We start from the raw sequence: 23,880 nt of genomic DNA on the forward strand, positions 1-23,880 counted from the left end.
TTTAATAACTTATTTTATGGAATCATACATTTTGTAGTCAGACATTTTCTAATATAATTGGCCCCAGGCTGTCACTTTCACCCCCACCCTGCACCACACACACACACACACACACACACACACACACCAAGGTCAGATTCTTGGTGAGGCCTGTTATTAGAAACACAAAACTGCCACGGTTGTAGCTGCTCATGCGCACTCACACATTTCACCACAGAAATCTGACATTAAAACAGTTATTTCTATTACTCAAACTATGTTTGTCATTAGTATATTAATTACATTTGTATTTTATTTATCTTGATTAAGAATAAAATGCTTAATTATTAGGAAATAGATGAAAGCTCTGTTTTAGAACTTTGATCACTTTTACTCACATAAGTCTGACTATTAAGACCTTCAATATCTCTTAGCTGTGATGTGGAGGCGGCCAGGGGGGACCTCAATCTCATTCTACCCCAGGTCTCACGACAAGACAGACAACATATTTTCTTCTTGCTTTCACAGTGTAATTCTTACTTACACACAGACAAAAGATTTAAAGGATCACAAAAATGTTGATACATTTTATCATAACAAACTCTCCTATGATAAAATACAGTCAAACTGCGTTTCTTGTTTAAATGTATATAGTATAAATTTAAAGCAAACAAATAAAGAAACATTAGGCATCACATTGCAAAATGACAACAAGAGAAAAAAAACAGAAAAATCCATGTTTTATTTGTCGTGTTACTCTGTCCTTTGCTGAGGGAGAAAAGCAAAAAAAACGGGTTAGGTTTATAACTGAAGACACAACACGACAGTTTGTACGTGTGATTTTAGCAAGAAATATATACAAGAAAAACTTACACACCTGTTCATTGTCTCTCGCTTGTTTCTCTGACAGTTTCTTCTTAATCTCTTCTATGTCTTCCTGTTTCTCTCTCAAGTGTTTAATAATTTGTTCCTTGTCTATTTCTAGTTTTCCCTTTCTTTCTGTCATTTCGATTATAATGTTCTCCGTTTCCTCCATTAGCTTTTCTGTCATCTTTAACAGTTCATCATGTACTTCTATTCTCTTTTCCAGGTCAGTTTTTTTATCTTCACGCTTATGCATTTTTTTCTCTTTGTCAAGTTTTGGGGCTTTGTCTTTCTCCAACTTTTTCATGGCCTCTTTCATCTCTGCCTTGTCCTCCTGCAGTAGTGTGATGAGTTTTTCTCTCTGGTCCTTCAGAAATGTCTTCTGCTCCATCAGTTTTTCAATGGTTTGTCTGACATGTTTTAAGTCCTCCTCCTTGTTCTGCAACTCATCTTCAAGTCTTTTCTTTTTCTCACATTCTCTCTGTAATTTTTCCTCCATCTCTGTTTGATGTAGTTTGTTTTCGTCCTCATCATGTTTGCTGATTTCTGTGTGATAAAATTGCAGGAATTTACTATACCAGTAATCAAATATAAATGGAAATAAACATTAAACATTTGAAGCATTACTATAGAGACTGACACTATGGTTACTACCCTACAACAATGTAGAGTCTAGAACAAAAGTCTTCTTTTGAGATGGACTGACTTTCAGATGTATTTCAAAATTCAGTGAAAATAGATGTTCAGAAATCACTAATGAAGGATATTTAAAATAACATTAGATGTACTGAAACTGCTACATGTGAGTCAGAGAGGTTTGGCCAATTTTATTCAAAATCACACACATGCATATCTAATTTTCACATTTAATTTTCTTTCACTGCTTTGTTTATATGAGTAAACGAGTGAGAACATGAAATTTTGGTCGCAATTCCTAGAACAAGGATGAAGCACAAAAAGTTTTAATTTATATTGTTGCTATAACTAGAATTTTACAGTCGGTGATTTCCTCAAATATTTTTACCTTTGCCCCCAAAATGTCTCAGTCACACTAGAGGAAAACAATAGGAAGGCAACTTCCTCGTGTGGAATTTCTACACATTCAGCAGGTGGTTGTGGAAACCAGTTGGTCTTCTAGAGGTTGAGGGTGTTCTATACTTCACTTTTGATCACAAGACAATTGCACAGGTTGCTAATAGGATGCAAACTGCCAACAAATAATCACAGTCTGACTTGAAGTAAGTCCAGTTACTCTCCGACAGACGGGCAACCACTTGTCAATAATTGACACTTAGTTTATAAATTCAAACAGAGAGTCAAGATATTGCAATCTCAGTCAGTCTGCACTGATGGGACCAACTCTGCATCTCTTTACAACACAGGACACAGGGTTATATTCCTTTATAAAAGTAAAGTTGCTGAGAGCCTCCAATTTTGCTAGTAAATCGCTGTAATTTCTGCAGTCTCCATCCACTGTTTTCCCTCGAGCGCCTTTAACATAACTGTTTATGTGTTTGTGTCATTTTTATTTGAATCACGTTTGTACTTCTTAGCCCTTTATTTTAAAGGCAGTTACACTAAAACAAGACATTAAAAAGGCCTGATGATAATTTGAGGTTGGGGTAAAAAAGTACCATGTAGTTTGAACTTACTGGTTTTCTTTTGTCCACATTTCCATATTAGGAATATTACTGTGCCGACGCTTATTAAACAGACAGCCAAGTTGATGATAATGTGAACAGCAGTATTAGACTGGACCATGAAGAGATCACCTGTAAATATAAGGAGACAAAATGTTCTAGATTCTACTTTCTGTAACTGAAAATTAATGTGAGTGATAAAAAAGCATTTCTACCTGAAACATGGATGTGTGTCTCTTTGATTTGACTGATATTCTTCTGTTGAACTTTGCAGGTGAAGCTGTAGCTCTGTCCTTTCTCCACAGTCACTTTACTGCTGACAGCATAGAGGCCATCAGAACCTCTGACAATCTTTGTAGGTTCCACAGAAATGGGTTTTTCCTCACTGTACACCCACAACATCTGAGGCTCTGGATACCAGCCATTAGATTTACACTCTAACACCATTTTATTTTTGACATTAGTGAGTTCTATGACTGGTGAGGAAACTGAACCTGCAAAAAAAAAAAGACAAAAGATTGAAATGTAGTTGCCAAAATATATATCTGAAAAAAAGATTCTTAAAATAGTTACAGTTCGCCCAAATTTCTCTCTTATTGACCTTAACTCAAATTGTCCTTTTAAGCTTATAGAGAGGCACAATGCTATGTGACATCAACTGTGCCAATCTAACTGGTCAAATTTCTAATAATCTTACTTATTTATTCCATTTTCTCTTTTCGAAGTTCCTGTATATAGGCTGAAATTAACTTGTACCTATCCAAGTAGTTCTTTGTCAAATCAGCTTTCCTCTGGTTCATCTTGGTAAAAGGGCCTCCTTGGCTGAAGTGTTTTTCTCATGGGGCCAGATACCCCTCGGTTGGCAAAAAGCCCATTTTGTGGGTGCTCAGATCGCCTGTGATTCTAAGTACTTTTGTTTTTTGTTCTGTATCTCTCTGATTTGTCCAGTTGTACTGCTTAATAACCCAGCTGCTCCATGTGCTACACTGGTCAGGTTGTGTGCCCTAATGGCCAGAAAACCAGAATGCCAATGACTCTGTAGTCATTCCCTTGTCATGTTCATGTCAATATGCTCAGTCCAAATATCCGTCCAGGAAGTATTTTCTAGCCCAAGTAAGAGCTATTTTGGTTACCCAGAATAAAACTCATATGCCTCTGTGAATGATCCACTTTCTACTGGAGCTGATCCAAGTGTTCCTTTATCCTACTTGTCATTCTGAGTGCCCTTTGACCCTCAATATCTATGTTGCTTAAAGTCTTTCTTCACATCTAAATTGCAAAGTGAAGAAATTAATCTAAATTAAATGAAACTTACCCACAGCAAGCGTCACCACAGTTTCTGCATTAAATTTAGGTACAAGGCATTTGTATGTTCCTGCATCAGAGAGTTGCACTGTGGACAGTTTCAGTGAAACGTCTCCACACTGCAGTTTGTTGACAGAGAGTGATGTTCTTCCTGTGTACAAAGGATTCTGCTCAGTCAGAAGCTCCACACCCTCTCGCCTCACATAGACAGATCTAGGTTTGAGGTCAGTTCTGGACCAATCCACAGTCAGGTCAACAGCATCCACAGCAGGTTCCAGGTGGCATGGCAAAATGATGTCATCACCAATCATGGCCACTACTGGCTGAGTTGGACCAATCATCTGATGCTGACCTAACAAATTTAGGGACACAAACAGTTCAGCAGTTTTGTAATTGTGAAGATCAGTCTGAGCAAACTGTGTAATTGATTTATTTAACTACATCAACATAAACTGGTGCTGTTACAGTGTGTGTTTCCATCATCTGTGAAAGACTACAGGTAAGAACTTTAAATTGTGGATTTTACAAATGTTTGTGTGCAACTTACCACCACAAGTTTGTGTTAGAAAAAGGAGGACGACAACAACATGATGCAAAACCAAGAGATGTTTATTCTTCATAGGACTCATTCTAGATGTCTGCAACAAAAAAAAAGGGGGGGGCATAGTAAACACACCCTTTTATATATTAAGCCATTCTCTGATAGAAAAAATGAAACAGTGAAAGACTGATTTGTAGACTGTCACGGTAATATCACATTTGAAAAAAGTATTTAATTATGTTAAATTTATTTTTAATCATTTGGAAATGCGCTCCTTTCCAGGAGTAACAGTAACAAGAGAGATCAAGAACATTGCAGGAAATCTGGACATTTTCTTCTTAGCTCTTGATGAGAGCAAACATGTCATCTGGACACAGCCCAGTTACTCATCTTTACGAAGTCATTATACTACAAGCAAAATAACAAAAGTACTTTTTACTAAATCAAAGGTCTCCCTTTTTTTCTCCTTTGTGCAATATTTTAGCAGATGTGCAATTTTCATAGCCCTTCCACCCTTATTTATTTATTATTTATTATATTTGAGTGTACATTAGGGATGGGTACCGGTGTCCGGTGCCATGATGGCACCGGTTCTGACATAAACGGTAGTAACCAGACCGAAAAGCAGCGCACATTTCGGTGCTTTATTTCGGTGCTTTTTTTTCCTGAGCTGTGATACACTTCTAGCCAATCATTTTACGTTTCCGAGGATAGTAGGCGGGTCCAGGTACGTACGTTCTTTTAGAGCAGAACTACAGATTAAAAATGCCCAAGGCGAAGCGGTCAAAAGTCTGGCTGTACTTCACAGCAAAATATGCAAACTCAGCAGCCTGCAACAAGTGCTTTAAGGTGATACTGTGATACTGTCAAAGGAGGTAACACCTCGAATCCGATGAAACACCTAGTTTTTTTTTAAAAGCCAAGAAATGCACTGTATTTGATAGCTTGCTGCGAGACCTCACACCGAGCACATCTACTGCGGGTGTGGTGCCTGTTATCAGACCCGGAGTTAGCAACATCCCCCAAAAACCCGAAGAGGAGAGTCCTGGCCCCTAGCCCTGTCAGTGTAGCAGAAATGATGACGGATGATGATGGCAGCAGCAGCCGTTCTTCTCTGCGTGAGTAGCTTAATGTTGTTCGTGTGTAATTTACGTTGAGTAGGCTAAACACGTTATTACATTAATGCATGTAAGGTGAACTAGCAAACATCATCATAGCTACATGCGGCTGTCTTCTTGTTTGATGGCAGATACTCCCTTCACCCTGGCCAAAAAGGCTAAAATGACCAAAGAAAAAGAGGGAAACAGTTAAACATGAGAGGTTTTTGGATAAAGTTTGTGTTTTTTCCATTGTTTAAGCACTGCTTCCAGCTAAGAGTGATACCATATATGCCCCATAGCTGCAGAAAAGGCTAACATTGTTATCTTTTTACAAAAAAAAAGCTGAAAATGACATGTTTTTTGGACCAATTTTGTGTGCAATATTTTAGCAGATGTGCAATTTTCATAGCCCGTCCACCCATCCATTCGTCCATTATCCTTTTCAGGGTCGCGGGGGGCGCTGGAGCCCATCGCAGCTGTCATAGGGCGAGAGGCAGGTTACACCCTGGACAGGTCGCCAGTCTGTCGCAGGGCCAACACACAGGGACGGACAACCATTCGCACTCACATTCATTCGCACATTCACACCTAGTGACAATTTGGATTATCCAATTAACCTATCCCCACAAGCTGCATGTCTTTGGACGGTGGGAGGAAGCCGGAGTACCCTGAGGGAACCCACGCAAACGTGGGGAGAACATGCAAACTCCACACAGAAAGACCCCGGCCTGATGGTGGAATTGAACTCAGGACCTTCTTGCTGTGCGGCAACAGTGCTAACCACCGTGCCACCGTGCTGCCCGTCCACCCTTATTTATTTATTATTTATTATATTTGAGTGTACATAGTGTTTATGTATTTCTTTCTTCTTCTTTTGTATATTGTCTTTTATTTTCACACCTTGTGGTCTTGTTACATAATTGAATGGTGCAAGTAACTATACAATGACAATAAAAGTTCTACATCTAAGTCTGTGAAATTTAGCACAAAAGTAAGTTTTTATTGATAAACAATGATAAAACATTGGTGATTTTTTTCTGTCCCATTTTCATTGTCTGATTCCAACATCTACTCTTACCAGTAACTGCTTATAAAGAGATCAAAATAATAGAGCGATGAAAGTAGAGAGACAAGAGACACAAGTAACATTGAGTTCAGTATATCCTCCTCAACCAAAAAGCTGTGTCTGTGCATAGGTCATGGTTTCTTTTGTCCTGTTTGCAATTAATAGACTTACTGTCTATAAAATGCTGATAGAAGATATAGATTTTATTTCAAATTGTAAACTCTCGAAGTAGCAACTAATAACAGCATGTAATTAAAAGTACACATTTTAAATATTTATGAATGTACAAGTATCCAGAAATAATAATTATGTTACTTTCGCTCCTTGATGCTTACAGCACTCTTTGTGCCTCTGTTAACTGTTAATGCTAATGGAATCAATGTGATTTTATGTATTATGAGCACCTACTAGAAAACTTAGGCTAAGTACAGTTTAGCTTTCTATGGTAAAAGTCTACATACCTGTCGAACTGCTCAAAACAGTCACCACAGCTCAAAGAAAGTAGGTTGTAATAAAACTATGTGCACTATCAACCCAACCCTCTGTTAAACAATAACGCGTGTTGACTTTATAGTTCCTGATATCAAAGGTCAGTTCTTTTCATAAAGTGAGGACGGGTTGGAATTTTGTTAAACTTTCAATTTGATTCATTTGTCCATTTAAGTCAAAGCTGTCTTTTAACATGATGAATGTGCTTCAACATCCTACATGCTGTGAATTCCTTGTTTAGGAGTTGTGAACAAGGACATTATGTCCGTGAAAGGTGTCAAATATAACTCACTGTGTATAGTGCATACAGTTTTCTTGGTGTGTGTATTTAAGAGCAGCACTTCAGTAATTGGATGACCCATTTCATCAAATGAAATGATAAGGGTGTAAAAAATTGTTACATGGTATATTTGCATTGGGTCTTTAAAATGTTTCTCTCTTCTGAGTGAAAGAGCTTCATTTCTCTCACGGCATAACTGGCAATTTTAAATATTGGTGTGTGGTTTTTAAAGAGAAACACTGGAATATTGCTTTCTACACGTGCTGTCTGGTTACCTTTTAATGTGCTTGAATTTGCCTCATTTAGAGGACAAGCCAGGTACATATACACACTAACATCAGTTTTTCCTTTTGAATAAGAGGCCATGTTTTGGCTTAAGCACCTCTTCAAACATACATCAAACATATCCGCTAAGATGATCTTTTTCACCCCATTAAATGATCAGTGCATATTTACAGATTTACATACATGCTCTCTCATACACACCCAATTCTCCCAACCCCCACCAACACACACACACTATTGGGAAAATATATTTTCTAGCGCTTATTTGCCGTGTATTTTGTTTTATGCATTTAATAACAGGTCAGTATATTAAAGGCCATCTTTGAGTTATAAACTGTGTCATAGGTCATTAGATTGTTTAGCAAGACGGAAAATTGTGCAGAACAGGATGTACTCAGGATGTGTCATAGACTATTATAGGCCTCATATTAAGAACAACAGGAAACAGCAAGTAGAGAGGCAGTTAAGATAGATTTTTAAGTAATTGTAGAAGATCACCAAAAAAGGAATCATAGCTGTCTCTAACTGTAACTGATGGATGATAAATATACTCTGCTTACACATAAAGAGGCATGAACTCTGACATATAAAACTGTGTATCAAAGTGCTTCCTCTTTGGGATCCACCGGACCACGCTTTGGGCGGTGTCGTGTGGATGTCCCACATATATGTACTAAAATAAATTATTGTTGTTAACTGGACCTGTTCTGAGTATTGGTTGTTTGTTCTCAGCACATCAACGAAGAATCGAGACAACACACACACACGCACACACACACAAAGAGATCCATTTATCTCTTTCTCCCAAACATGGACATACATCACATATTCAAAGCCTGGATGTTTCAGATTCAAATGTATACATATTTCATATGTTCTGTTGTGTTTATCTTTTGTTGGTGAAGTTTTCCGTGTTGGTGCAGTTTGCATAATAAATGTGCTCATTGATGAATCAGATGTTGATCTAAAAATAGTTTCACACACACATCCATATAAATCACTCTTGGGACGCCAGAATATAAGTGGCAAAAAGGCAAGAATTTCATGCATTAGCCTACAATGGAAAACAGTAAAAATGTAAAATATCACTACTTTTCTTTAAAAAATGCTGACATGAAATGAATGGGGCATTTTTGTGTTGAGAGAAACTATACAAAAAAATAATAATCCAATCAAATCAATTTTGTTTCTGTTCTTTGACATGTCCAAGAATCTAATCACCCCCAATGTCTGCTGTACAGACTCCATTGATTCTTTTAAAAAGCAGCTGAAGACATTTTCATATAAAAACTTTTTCAACTAATTTGTTGTTTTTATGTTGCACGAATCAGCAGCAGTCTCCCACATAGCAAAATTGACATGGCACAGATCTGGCCCACACAATGTGCTTACACATGGCCCACATAGCACAAAGAATGACAGCCCTTTGGTGGCCCAGATTTCTACTTGTTCTCTGACTCAAAATCAAAAGAAACCAAACAAACAAATAAACATAAAGACTTACCACAGATAAAGACCCTAGACTCAGACACAGTGATCCAAACTAATCCAAAGTGTCGCTGTTAAAGTGAAATGAGTCACTGGAGCCGAGCAGGAAACAAAAACTGAGACAAGTATCAACCAGTTACTGCAAAACAGACATTCTGGTTGGACCAGTTTCTAACGTTCATTGCTGCACATTCCTTTATGTTTATCAGATAAACACTGGGCATTACTAACACAGGGATGGCTTACCTTGATTGCATACGGCATCAGATCAGTTCAGATCATGTGTAAACCCAAGAGGAGCTCAAAATGGTTTTGTCATGGTGCTGGGTCATTGACCCAGTGTTTTGTGTTTGGCATTGTGTTTATTATTATTAGCTGATCTGATGTTTAATTTCTTCATGGTTATCTTTATTAGTATGTAGGTTTCATTGTCAGGGTTTCAAGTTCTAGGTTTATTTCCTGTGTCGTTACCCTGGTGCTTTGTTTGTCTCTCTGAGTTTGTGTTTGTGAATTTCCTGTTTTACTTTGAAGGTCTGTGTCTGCGAGCGGGTCTATCCCATGCTTTGCTGTGAGACTGAGCTGGGCAGACATCTCCGAAATCATCGACACACTTTTGTAAAGAGGCTGTATCTTGACAAACCGACCAGATATCTGAAGATTAAACCCCTACATTCTCGGCTAAAAAACATTAAAACTATATTTGGTGACACACAAACAGGGTTTTTCAAAGTACAGTTCAGTTAGTTTCCACATGCCAGTTGTTTGTGTGCAGAAATGCCTTCTAAAAACGATGGCCACCAGGCCAAAGCAATGGTTTTGACTCGATCAGTGTTAACCCCGCCCCCTGAGTTTGATCGGTGAGGTTGACAGATAAAATTATTTCATGGTGAGACCTGAAGGAGTCAAGTGTGCCAAAATTAATTAATTAAATACACATTAATTAATTATGTAAATGTGGCAATAATTAATTAAACGTGTCAAAAATATTAATTTAATTAATTATTTTCCATTTTAATTAATTATTTCCTATTATTTTTTTTGCCATATTTAATTAATTATTTAATGGTGTATTTAATTAATTCATTATGTCAGTCCTGGCGTTCCATATGCTACAGCTGTATGTATGAATATGTGTTTCTGTGCTCACAGTCCACCTCTCAGGAACCTGCAGTTCATTTTTAGTCGACTTTAAACAGACCTCACAAAAGGCTGATGTGGCAGGTTCAGTAGTCCGATTTAAGTATGATACCTTTGGACAGGGATTAATCTGGTGCATCGCTTCGCTGCACTCCTATGTATTTTCCCCACACCTGAATAAAACATACTGATATTTACAAATAACAGATTCAGCTGATGCAGCCTGACTCAATCCTGACTCTGCGATTCTGCGATCTGGCTGCGATTAAACACTTTACTGGAAACTTTATTAACTAGTAACTTCATCAGTCATGACAGAAGCTAATATTTCTGTGCTAACATCGTTTAACCAGTAACAGCTTTACTCCAATATAAGCTAACGTTTACACCGTAACTTTAAGCTAGCACCATAAAGACGGTAAAACACGTAATAATATCTACAAATGCATCTTACAGCTGTTATATTAGCACTCGGTGTATTACTAACATAACCACATTAACATTACTGACACTCGCTGACTTTTAATAGTCATTCTATAAATGCTGTCCGTTTAAATGGTCTTACCTGTAAACACTGCTGTATTCACCAGATTCCAGCCAGAGTGGATTCTGGAGTCTTCCCTTGCTCCTGTTAGTGATCCTCCGTCTGGATGGATGAGAACAACCTTCTGAACAAACTAGGAGGTAGAGAAGGTCCCTCCTGGCCCATATCTATGGAAATGATTTCTGATAATAACACCCAATGTATTGACTGGTAGTATCCGAAGTGGGTGCATGGTAATATAAACCCAACAGATTTAAAACAATATCATGTCAGTTTCTTTTCTTTTCTTTTTTACATATCTTTTAGAGATAATGCTCATATAAGAGGCTGTTCTAAAATAGACACAATTTGCAGTGTGGTGGCCAATCCCATTATCTAGAGTAGAAATGTAAGCACATAATTATACAGCATAGTTATCAAAGAAATCATGTTAGCAAGTGCTTAAGATTTATGTAGGTCTTAGCATATGAAAAACCATCAATACTGTAGTATTAGTGATGCCATTAGATCTTGATGAAAACTTTTACAAGTTGTTACAAGTATGTTAAATATACATTACCTGAATACAACAGGATGCAAAGAAAAACCCAGCAAAAGATACATGTCCTCATTTTTGGCTTATGTAAAAACCAAAAAAACAAAAAATGTAATTGATGTAGTATTACAGAGATCAGCAAAGTCTACTTAAATAAGAATAAAAGAAAAAGACACAGTGGTGTGTTTAGGAGATCTTTCCTTTTTCTAAGGGATTATTTAGCTTGGATTTTTGAAGCATTCAGGAAATGTGTAAGCAGTCATTTTACTGTACAACGTATCTGCTATAAATTGCACTGTATACTTAATATCAATTATCTGTATTAATGCCGTTTTTGTAAAAACAGTCACTGTGTACCACCATCAGAAACTAATACAAATATAGAAAGAGATAAATAAATACAAATAAATAAATAAATTGTAAGATATTATGAATTGTTATGCATTGTTAGGTATTACTGTCATTGCAAATTATCATTAACAGGAATTTTATCAAATCATACGTACATACCATGGAGTGTGGCAGAATGTCAGCTCACCTCAGAGGAAAGTAAGTTGCCTGGTCAAAGTCCATTTATAAAATCTTGCTATTGTGGAGGAATGTAAAGACAACAGGAGAGGTCTCAATATGTCTCACTCCAACTTCTTTATTCACAGCTTCACAACAACTCCACATACAAAAAGCACCAAAACCTCCACCCCAGCACTCCCCTTGACCTTGGGTGTGAGTGGAGCCACCTGGTGGTCTGCCACACTATCTCTTTTAATTGCAATCACCCTAGAGTAATTATTTAATACGGATACATACCTAACCTTTGACTTTTGCCTCAAAGTCAAATTGAAGAACTGCTGTAAGCTAATTAAAATACACAAAATGAAAAACCACACAACCCCCCCCAAACACACACACACACACACACACACACACAGAAAAAGAAAAAAAAATGTAGGAAATTGGAAGGCTGTCTGTTGTTCAGTCCCATCAACATGCTGATAATATTAAATCTGAGACTGCTATAAATCAGATATGTTGCAGCAACAACATACCTGCCTTTAATTTTAACTGTGTTTATTAGAATTGACCTTTAGACGTAGTAACAGGAGGTAAATCAACACACCAGAGAGAGAATCTTTTAAGAAAATGTGGTAGATGTGGTCTTTGACAGATTATCACGAGTATCATAAACTAAATGATTATAAAATTTATAAATGGGAGCAAAGAAGGAAAAGTAAATATAAAAGAAAAAATGAAAAGAAAACTTGGCAGTGAAGGGGGTGGCACAACGTTTTTTTTGAGTCACATACTTTTTCCACATAGGTTTTGATAGATTTTTTTCTGTTAATAGATGAAATCATTATTTAAAACGGCAATTTATATTTACTCATGTTATCTTCATCTATTGTGATTGATCTGAAACGTGTGACAAATCTGCAAAACAACAACAAAAAAAATCAGGGAGACAGCATTGTAAAAACATAAAAACTAGAATATAGAATAGAAAAATACGTAGAATATTAAGATGGGAGGATGAAGACGCACAGGAGCCGACAGCACTGGCGGCTTCCTTCACAGTAGAAAAGGGCCTGCGTGCCCAACCGTCGTCCCCTGATCGATGATGATAATGATGATGATGAAGCTTTATTTGTCACTTGCAGTTGCCTGCAGTGAAATTGGACCTCTTTCAATCATACACACACATTACAAAAACATCACACCGGGGAGACAGGTCAGAACAGGTAGCATTAAAGAAAAACAGTGAAATGTACAACACAGTAGGCAAGAGGAGGAGAAAAAAAGAGAACTCCACTCAGACTGAGCTCCTTATAGGGGATCAGTATGAGAACAGAAAACAAAAACTCCTTAGTACAAAAAGCACATAAATGTTCACACTGTAACAACATGAAAACCCATTACAAGCACCAAGGGTAGCTAAATGGGGTTAGAGTAAGCCAATGTAGACAGCAGCATCGGCTCCTGTGGAATCTCTGGCGGAATCCAGGCGACCCGGCTTCTGCATCAGGTTGGGGCAAGCGTCGGAATGCGGATGTATCTGATGGTAGATCTTTATTTGCAAGTCATTTACTGCAGTGCTGCTCTGATAATGGCTTAAATCTCTCCAGTAAAGTCTTTTTGCCTGATAATATACACACATATTAGAGAAGCATGGCACACAACATCATGGTTAGATCATTGTATCTGCACAGCTCAGGACTCATTAGAGTTTATGAGCATTAATTAGCATTTTGCTCTTACTGATCATGTTCCTGTATCTCTTTATCTGTAAATTTGGGCAAATTGCCTTAGATTAATAATATATTTGAGGGGAAAATTGGTCTAACCTGATTGAGGAGGACCTTCTGGTATATTCTGATAGGATTGAGCTACCGAAAGATGCATTTACATGTTAATTGTAAAAATCCCCAACATGCGGCTGAGTTGTGTTCCTTATATGAGAATATTGTGGAGTCCCTACTCATGTCGAGCAGCTCACTGTCTAAGACTAAAATGTATAAAGCAAAATGAGACTGGAAGTTACAGTGGGATGCAAAAGTTTGGGCAACCTTGTAATAGTCATTATTTTCCTGTATAAATCACTGGTTGTTACAATAAAAAAATGTCAGTTAAATATATCATATAGGAGACACACACAGTGATATTAGACAAGTGAAATGAAGTTTATTGGATTTACAGAAAGTGTGCAATAATTGTTCAAACAAAATCAGGCAGGTGCATAAATTTGGGCACCACAAAAAAAAAAAAAAGGAAATGAAATCAATATTTAGTAGATCCGCCTTTTGCAGGAATTACAGCCTCTAAACGCTTCCTGTAGGTTCCAATGAGAGTCTGGATTGTGGTTGAAGGTATTTTGGACCATTCCTCTTTACAAAACAGCTCTAGTTCATTCAGGTTTGATGGCTTCTGAGCATGGACAGCTCTCTTTAACTCACACCACAGGTTTTCAATAATATTCAGGTCTGGGGACTGAGATGGCCATTCCAGAACGTTGTACTTGTTCTTCTGCATGAATGCCTTAGTGGATTATGAGCAGTGTTTCGGTTCGTTCTCTTGTTGTAAGAGAGCCCCGGTGCAGCTTTAGCTTTGTCACTGATTCCTGGACATTGGTCTCCAGAATCTGCTGATACTGAGTGGAATCCATGTGTCCCTCAACTCTGACAAGATTCCCAGTCCCTGCACTGGCCACACAGCCCCACAGCATGATGGAGCCACCACTATATTTTACTGTAGATAGCAGTTTTTCCTTGGAATGCTGTGTTCTTTTTCCTCCATGCATAACGCCCCTTGTTATGTCCAAATAACTCAATTTTAGTTTCATCAGTCCACAGCACCTTATTCCAGAATGAAGCTGGCTTGTCCAAATGTGCATTAGCAAACCTCAAGCGGCTCTGTTTGTGCTGTGGGTGGAGAAAAGGCTTCCTCTGCATCACTCTCGCATACAGCATCTCCTTGTGTAAAGTGCGCCGAATGGTAGAACGATGCACAGTGACTCCATCTGCTGCAAGATGATGTTGCAGGTCTTTGGGTTGATTATGACTGTTCTCACCATCCTTCGCCTCTGCTTATCTAAGATTTTCCTTGACTTGTCACTTCCGGCCTTAACTAGAACTGTGCCTGTGGTCTTCCATTTCGTCACTATGTTCCTCACAGTGGAAACTGACAGCTGACATACAAATAAGTGTTTAATGATAGTCTGACATACTTTTAAAGCATAAAAATAAGTTTTTAAAATCACATTCTTTGATGATCACATTACACGTATCACATTTTCAAAGCATGATATAGATTCTCACTATGTTAGCATATGAACTAAAGTAGGGGGATGATTTCTCTAACATTAGACACACAGTACAACGATACTCTTGTGTCAGGATGGCTATTAGTATATTTTAAAAGACATAAACACACCTTGGACCTGTAAAACGCCTTCTATGAAGTTCTCACGCTTTCCTAACAAATATCAAGCGCCTGATGGCTTAATTTTGCTGACTAGTTGGGGCACATATGTTTATGTGTCTGAGGCCTTTTGCACTTCTGAAAAAAAGGTGGGCGCAACGACGATACTGGCTACTTGAGACAAAAAAAGAAGTGCGCAATAACAAATAACGTATGCGTCTGGGGACATTGTTAGAAGCAGAAAATTAACTAAAACAAAACCAAAAACTCAACTGAAAACTACAAAACCAAACAGGCTGACTGACAGAACACACAGCATGATAAGACACTAGAACAACATGAAACATGCAACATGAACAGATGAAAACACAGGGCTTAAATACACAGAGTGAGCAATCAGTGAATGAGAAACAGAAGGGAAACACAGCTGGGGCAATTCAGGGTTAACGAGACGAGGGACGCAAAACCAGATCCATTAACATAGGACACGGACTTTCAAAGTAAAACAGGAAACACAGATTGGGCTTACAGACACAGACTCACAAGCAGACACTTTAACAGAGGGAACAGAGACGTGGGACCAGGGCAGACACAGACACCGACTGAACACAGAACAGAGGGAGTATGGAAACCCAAACTTAAGAACTACAAAATCATAAACCAAGAAGAACCGGGAAAAATAGAAATGCCAAACAGAAACCAAAACCTTCACATTAATAAACCAAGATGAGAACACAAATAATGGTACAAAACTGAAAACACTGGGTCAACGACCTAGGTACCCTAACAGGATGAGTGACGAAATGTTTCTGCCACTGAAAACGCTACGTACAGATGAACAGAATCAACCTTTTGGGATGTGTAACAGGTTGTGCAATTGGCAATACCATAGTCAACCATTTGATATACGCAGATAATTTAGTAATCTTTTCCCCATAAAGTGCTGTCCTTCAACAATTATTGAGGGCCTGCTCTCAATATGAGCAGGAGTTTGATATCCAATGCCAAGAAGAGTAATATTTTGATTGCCAGAATTGAGTTATTCCTGAATTTTCTCTGGCGGGCTCTGTTCTTAAAGTGCAAACTGCTGTTAAATCATTAGGTCACTACATATATGATGATTTGTCTGATGATATGGACATCTATAGACAATGCCGGTTAATATATACCCAAGCTAATATGTTGAGTCAAAATTTTGGTATGTGCACTGTTCAAAGTGCAATCAGACAGGGGCCACCAGGTATAAGGACTCAGATGCAGACAGCACACAGAGACACAGGCTGCCTGTGAAAGCAGTGCTTTATTTACAGAGTGAGAACTGTGAAAAACAATAATCACTAAACACTGTAAACCTAAACCATGCACAGGCGATAGTTAAGTACTTAAAGCAAGAGTAACACTATTAACTAAGCAATGCTATGAGCATTTACAGTTCTATGAATGCTATAACCACAAAGTCATTTACTATGAGGTGTGAGAGTCCAGAACAGAGCTAGTACAGAACCCGATACTGGGTGACTGCCGGTACAGGAACCCAGAAGTGGCTGGAAACAGGGAGGCTAAGCAGGGGACTGGAGCCAGGAGGCTCAGTGTCTCCGCAGCGAGAAAAAAGCCGTTAGGCGAGAATTCCAGGCGGGAAATCCAGGTGATAAACAGCAATACGTGCACAGTCTTACTTTCTCATAAGGTGGGGTGAAGCGTGGAGAGGGGCACGTGGCCCGGGTGAATAGTGAAGTTCAGAGCTGAGATCGCATATAGAAAAGAACAGAGTAGCCCTTCATTGTCATTGTACATGGACAACAAAATTGTGGGTGCTCCACACCAACTGTGTGTGAATAAAATATAAATAGTAGACATCAGGAATAGATAGTAAACAGAAAAAATATACACAATCAAGAGTGATATATACAAAACAAGAGAAATGTATACAAAAATAATAAAGGCACACATTAGACAACAAGATAGTTTCAAAGTGCTCGGAAGTAGTGCACATAGTCTTAGTCTGTGTCTGAAGTCTCTGTATGAGTTTCCTGAGTGATGGGGGTTACTGAAACCATGGCTCAGATTGGTGAGGTGGGTGGGCAAGAGTGGGGTGTGGGACAGTGTTTACTGCCAGTCCGCATGGCCCAGGGGAAGGAGCTGTTTGTGAGTCTGGAGGTGTGGGACCTGATTGAGAGGTTAAACAGCCTGTTGAGGATTCCTGCCAGTTGGTCTGCGCTCTCAGTCTCGTCCTGACCTCATGTTTCTTGAGGGAGAGGGGGTGTGGTGGGTGAGGGGGGGTCAGGGAGGGGTGGTCTGAAACTGAGAAAGGAAGACCCCCCTGCGAGTTTAAGGCTCCTGTCAGAAGTTGGGGGGTTCTGGCCTTTGTAGTTGATGAGGGCCTTCCACACCTGGTGGGGTTGCTATCACTGAGGATTCTCAGTGAACAGAATCAACTTTTTGGGAGCTGAAAGTTAAGTATTCATAAGCAAATGGGTTTTAAATCTTTTACATACCACTCTAAATCGTCTTTGAAACTACAGGGAGGGCCATTTATATGGATACACCGTAATAACATGGGAATGGTTGGTGATATTAAAGTCCTGTTTGTGGCACATTAGTATATGTGAGGGGGCAAACTCCTCAAGATGGGTGGTGACCATGGTGGCCATTTAGAAGTCGGCCATCTTGGATATAACTTTTGTTTTTCCAATAGGAAGAAGGCCATGTGACACATCAAACTTATTGGTAATGTCACAAGAAAAACAATGGTGTGCTTGGTTTCAACGTAACTTTATTCTCTCATGAGTTATTTACAAGTTTCCCTTTGTTCCCCATAAAAGTTAATCACGTGGAGGAAAAAAAATCCCCAGAAGTCGAGGTAGCTTCTACACTGAACAGGAAAAAGGAAGTACTGCACCTTCGCATCTGTGATATTGTGCTTTTACTCAGTGATATCTTGAGACATGTGAGGGGTAACATGGAGGTCACAGGGCTGGGTGTGAAACAGAGTAAGTGCTGATTCTTCTTTCCATCTCAATTCAATTTCAAAATCTTAAGATACAACAAAAACAGTCTTTGTCTACGTGTTTAATACTGTAAAAATTTAAAAGATTTCACGTGTTTGAATTGTGAATTAGTGTGTGTGATTACATAATATATTACTGTTATCAAAACATGAATCCTACTTTTAGTCAGTGTTTACAATATGTATTTATTGAAAAAGTTGGAAAATGGTTGAAATATCTCACTAAAAGCTAAATTTGATATCGACTAGTTGTGTTGATCAAGGTTTTCTTTTTGTGTCTGCAGTGGTGATGATACTCTTTCTGCTCATAGCTGAAGATCAGAAATGGTGCTATGTTCAGAAATGTAAGGAGAAATTTTTGATATATAAATTGTAAAAAAATAAGGATGTAGTTACTGTATGTATTTTCTATCCTGAGGTTCATAATTTGAACAATGATGGCTGTCTTTGCTTTTCGTGTAACTTCATGTGACTTTTTCATTTCACTTTTCTTTGAACAGTGAATATCAACTGACTTTATTTTTTCTTTTCTTTTCTTCTTCTTCTTTTTGTAATTATCTGTGCAGCAGAAGGAGCTTATCTTCATGTTCATCCAAATAGACTGCAGTTCTTTGAATATGACTCCATCTCATTAAACTGCTCGGGGTTTCATGGCCCAGCAGAATGGAGAGTGATCAAAAAGCTTGGTTTAAATTCTACTCAGTGGGAAACATCAACAAGAACTTTGTACATTAAACCTGCCTTTAAGTCACACAGTGGAGAATACTGGTGTGAAAAAGAAGACGGAGAGAAAAGCAGCACTGTCAACATCACCATCACTAGTATGTTTAGTAACCGCCAGTTTAAAAAATCCCAGTATTATGTCAAAATCTCAAGATTGCCTTCAGTTAAAAATATTTTTACAGTCATCTTCACTTTAGTCACATTTACACATGGACTTTGTATTAAATGGAATTTGTATTTTTTTATTTATTTATTTATTTATTTATTGGGGGGGAGGGGATCACTGTATTCATCATTATAATTGTTGCTGTCTTTTTTTTTTTTTTAGGTGGAGATGTGATCCTGGAGATCCCTGCTTTTCCTGTTATGGAGGGAGACAATATTGCTTTGGGCTGCAAGAAAAAAACAATACCTTCCAGTCTTGCAGCTGATTTTTATAAAGATGGCCACTACTTGGAAACTGGATATGTAGGAAAAATAACCATTCCCAATATTTCCAAGTCTAATGAAGGACTATACAAGTGCATCTTTACTGAATCTCAAGGGAAATCACCAGAGAGTTGGCTGACTGTTGGGGGTGAGTAATAACCACATATTTGACGTATAATTGTGTATAAAAGAAAGAGCACGCACATAGTACTTCCCCTCTTCTGCTCTTTTAGCTTTACGCAATAATTAGTCTAAAAATGTGATGCTAAAACAAAATCGCAATGTACCATATAAACCAAGGCTCACCAGGATTCATCTTCTAGTAAAAAAATCTTTAATTTATTGCCTGCATGACAATCTGGAAAACAAAAAAGTCAATTGAGACAAAACAAAAAGGTTGATTGTTTTGCCAAGATCTGTTTGACAAAATGACATTAATTATGAAACATTATATTGTCACAGAATAAATACTAAGAGGTTTTGATAAGTGCTTTTTTTCTTTGACTGATAATCTCCAGGAGGAAACTTGAATATTGCCATACTAATGATTTTGTTGTGTTAGCAGTGAATATTCCTACTACACCTCAAGAAACAATACCTACAGATAATGAAAGAACTCCTGAGGAGACACCCAACTCCACTGAGCCCTCAGTCTTGTTGCCGTCTGTCTTTACCATATTAGGTGTAGCTGTGCTGGTAGTTATTGGAGCACTTTACTGCCGGAAAAATAGAGGTATAGAAAAAAATGATTTACTTTATTCTATATAGAATGCTTCCCTATAAAGGAATCATTCTAAAACCCAACACATTTGGTAGTTCTCACATTTGATCTCTCTGTTTATCTATTTTTCTATCTAATAGCATGGGCTTTCTCGGGGACATCAGCACCAGGTGAGAATCACATGGTAAATGAACAGAAACCACACTGCATAACAATACTATTATATAAAATTACTAGTAGTAGTAATTACTCCTCTTGAAGCATAGTTGTAATTTCAAGTGAGGCATTAACTCAAGCCTCTAGACTTTATTGAAATTCTTTTTCCTGAAGTCTAATGAATACATTGACTGTAAAGATTACTGTTTTTAAAGTATGTATCTTTTTATGTCTACTCTACTAATATTACTTTATATCTATACATGTGTATACATTGGTGTCATATGTTTATTTGTTTCAGTGTATGAAGATGTCAGGGTACCTGATCTAATCATGGATAAACGTGATAATGACAGAAAAAACAACAAGAAAACAGGTACTTATTACATAATATCTTGTTTTATACCATAGTGTGGTTGAAAATAGCAATAAGCATACTATTGTAATGCATGTAGGTGTTAGAGTATAATGTACGTAGCATAATGTAAAGTGGTGTGAAAAAGTTTTGGCCCCCATCCTGAATTCCTATTTTTTTGTGTTTGTCACACTTAAATGTTTCAGATCATCAAACAAATTTAAATATTAGACAAAGAAAATGTAATTAAACACAAAATGCAGTTTCTAAATGAAGGTGTTTAATATTAAGCTGGGGATCCAAACCTACATGCCCCCTGTGTGAAAAAGTGAACCACACACAGGCCTACTTACTGCCACACCTGTTCATGCCATGACATCATGTCGGTATCCAAGAAAATTCTGAAAGAAGTGAGAAAAAACATAACTGGCATCGATCAGACTGGAAAAGCTTAACCCACATCTAAATCTGTGGGACTCCACCAAACCACAATGAGAGCCATTATAATGGCGAAAAAGTGCAGGCCTCACTTGCCTCAGTTACAGTCAGTGTTCATGACTCCACCATAAGAAATAAGACTGGGCAAAAATGTCCAAGATGAAAAGCACTGCTGAGCAAAAGAAACTTAAAGTCTTCTCTCAATTTTGCCAGAAATTGTCTTGATTATCCCCAAGACTTTTGGACTCTGGAAAATACTCTTTGGACTGGCAAGACAAAAGTTGATCTTTTTAGAAAGTGTGTCTCCCAAGTGGTGTAAAAGTAACACAACATTTCAGAAAAGGCACATCATAACAGCAGTAAAATATGGTGGTGGCTGTGTGATGGCCTGGGGCTGTTTTGCTGTCTTAGGACCTGGAAGACCAAAACATCCTGAAGGAGAATGTACAGCTAGCTGTTCATGACCTCAAGCTTAAGCCCACTTGAAGATTCTGCAGCAGGATAATGATCAAAAACAAATGAGTAAGTCCTCTCTGAATGGCTTAAGAAAAACAAAATGGAGACTCTGGAGTGGCCTAGTACAAGTCCTGACCTGATTCTGATGAGATGCTGTCTGACAAAAAAAGAGGAAATCAGGAAATCAGGAAAGGGAAAAACAGGTTTTTACACCACTGTATGTCTATAAAACCTTTAATATCCATAATAATAATGTCTTAGCTCCATCTTACCATTAATCAAAGGATTTATTGCTTCTTGTGTTGAATTAAGAGGTGAAATGTATTTTTATATTGTTACAGAACATCAGAGAGCAAATGTAGCTGATTCAGACAGTGTTACATATGCTGCTGTCACAGTCAAACCAAAGAGGGAGAGAGGTAACTTATTTGCATTAAGTTATTTTGTGTGATTCGCTGGCAGAAGCACAAAATATGTGAAATATGTTATATGGATGGATAATATATTTTTTTCATTAATAAGGGCTAGTGACAGGTTTGTAGCTTGAACCCATCTGCTGGAACGTTGAAGACAATATAATTACACAGCAAGCAAGACACGAAGTAGGCAAAGTTCTTCATGTTTCTCGTGCACGGGAGAGAACCAGACAAACGACGTTCCTTCGCTTGACCCCAGTTGCTCTCGTCCGCTCCCCCGTAACACTACTCTTTTATTGAGGTTACATGAATATACATAGGTTCATTAACATATGACGTCTACATACAAACAAAAAGTACCTTGTGTGTGTGTGTGTGTGTGGTGTGTGTGTGTGTGTGTGTGTGTGTGTCAGGTCAGAGTGTGACCCCATAAATGACTTCCCTAAACCTGCTGGTCTCGAAGTACAGCAGTTCATCAAACCAAAAGGCACTTAGACTATTTTTCTGTTGCACCCTTTATTAGGATTTTTGCTTAATTCCAGTCACTGGTTTTCACTATTACGTATTTCACATCTATCGCATCTATTTTTTAAGATGTCCTGAGTAATAAAGTGAACCGACGACGTTATATCTCTGTTCAAACATGAGTGTTACTTATACCAGAATAGACATGCTGTCATTTGTAAATGCACTCACTGTGGTGAACTACTTATATTGCAATTTTAGTACAGATCATTTTGAGATGAGTGAGAAACATTGTGTGGCAGGAACTTCATTCTACATTAAAAGGAAACTGAAAGCACATAACCACAGAAACTATAATAGCCATGTTTAAGTAAGCTGATTCGTTGTTTTGTTTTCACACAGGTGATATTCTGTGTCTGTGTGCTTAGTAATTACAGTGTATCTGTCTACATACTGCTTTAGTATTAAAGTGTATGTGGCTGATACATATAGTTTGTCATGTTCTTCTCTTATTTGTCAGTTTGTAAAAGGACAAATGAATCCGATCCAGAGAAAACAACATATGCTACTGTTGCATATCATAAGAAAGACCGAGGTAATTTTCGCCTTACAGACTACAGCAACGGGACATTTGTAGACATCAAAGCAAGCCAAACAACATCACATTTTTGTTTGTCTTCCAGGTCATTGACAGCAGAAAAATGCATCTGAATACAGAAAAAGTTAAGACATAAATCTGAAGCCTTTTGAATTTTTTTTTCAAGTTTTATTGTTTTTTGGATGCATTACAATGTCCACCTTATACTGTTTCTTTTGCCTGTGTTGCAGTGCTACTGATTGTAAATCTAAGTCTTATTATTATTTCAGACATGACCATGTGACCCAGTTATGTATTTAGATGACATAAATCTTTGTTAATTAAACAAAATAGAAATACATATTTAAATGTTGGTTTTAATAATTGTTTTCAAATGCAGGCAAGCAGACTTCCAATCTAAATATTTGAATTGTTAAATCACAAAAACTTATCTTTGAAAAGGAAGAAGTTATCAACTTTTTTATTTTTTGTTAAAAAAAATAGAATATCTATTGAGAGCATTTCAGACAATTGTTTTCCCATATGAGCTTCAGCTTAACACCAACAGGGCTTGTTTTAAAGGCAGCGGGTTATTATATACTAAGAAGTTATACTGCAATGCTTTTTGTTTTAAGCGCTATTGCTGCTGTGGCGACAGCTAAAATTACCTGTAAATCTCCATTTGAACCGAAGCAGAGATGCAGTGTGACAGAGGGACTATACGGCCAAAACTATTCACCTATCCAGATCATTGAATTCAGGTGTTCCAATCAGTTCCAAGGACCTAGGCATGCAGACTGAGTCTTTACTTTAAGTTCTGCTCGTTTGCAATGGTTTCGGCAAAGATGAAACGGCCAGGTTGCTGGACTCGCCGCTCCCGTGTCAGTGAAGAACAGGAACATTTTGCTCCTCCTCCCCCATCTTGTCTTTAGGTGCTGCACTGTCACATGACATGACTTAGAGGCTTTGGGG

General features: G+C 37.9%; 1 protein-coding gene and 1 long non-coding RNA gene across 2 annotated transcripts; one reads left to right on the forward strand and one right to left on the reverse strand.

The window, feature by feature from the left end:
- Positions 1-274: 274 nt before the first annotated feature.
- Positions 275-9,180, reverse strand: LOC113018293 (butyrophilin subfamily 3 member A2-like). The gene is made up of 7 exons (XM_026161346.2): positions 9,054-9,180; positions 4,336-4,426; positions 3,799-4,140; positions 2,699-2,977; positions 2,496-2,615; positions 857-1,389; positions 275-747 (listed from the first exon to the last, which is right to left on the reverse strand). The coding sequence occupies exons 2-7, from the start codon at positions 4,415-4,417 to the stop codon at positions 733-735; spliced, it is 1,371 nt and encodes a 456-aa protein (XP_026017131.2). The 5' UTR covers positions 4,418-4,426; positions 9,054-9,180; the 3' UTR covers positions 275-732.
- Positions 9,181-22,535: 13,355 nt separating this feature from the next.
- On the forward strand, positions 22,536-23,277 carry LOC145426093 (uncharacterized). Its single transcript, XR_013906854.1, has 2 exons — positions 22,536-22,926; positions 23,015-23,277. It is a non-coding gene; the product is annotated as an uncharacterized LOC145426093 (long non-coding RNA).
- The last annotated feature ends 603 nt before the right edge of the window (positions 23,278-23,880 follow it).

The sequence above is a fragment of the Astatotilapia calliptera genome, chromosome 3 (assembly GCF_964374335.1).
Source record: "Astatotilapia calliptera chromosome 3, fAstCal68.1, whole genome shotgun sequence".
In the NCBI taxonomy this organism is placed as follows: Eukaryota; Metazoa; Chordata; class Actinopteri; order Cichliformes; family Cichlidae; genus Astatotilapia; species Astatotilapia calliptera.

Excerpts from the sequence above, each read along its gene's own strand:
- LOC113018293 (XM_026161346.2), bottom strand. The coding sequence starts at position 4,417 with ATGAGTCCTATGAAGAATAAACATCTCTTGGTTTTGCATCATGTTGTT. Across the intron at positions 2,616-2,698 it reads GACACACATCCATGTTTCAG|GTGATCTCTTCATGGTCCAG; the intron begins GTAGAAATGCTT and ends TTATATTTACAG. Across the intron at positions 1,390-2,495 it reads ATGTGGACAAAAGAAAACCA|AAATCAGCAAACATGATGAG; the intron begins GTAAGTTCAAAC and ends TTTATCACACAG.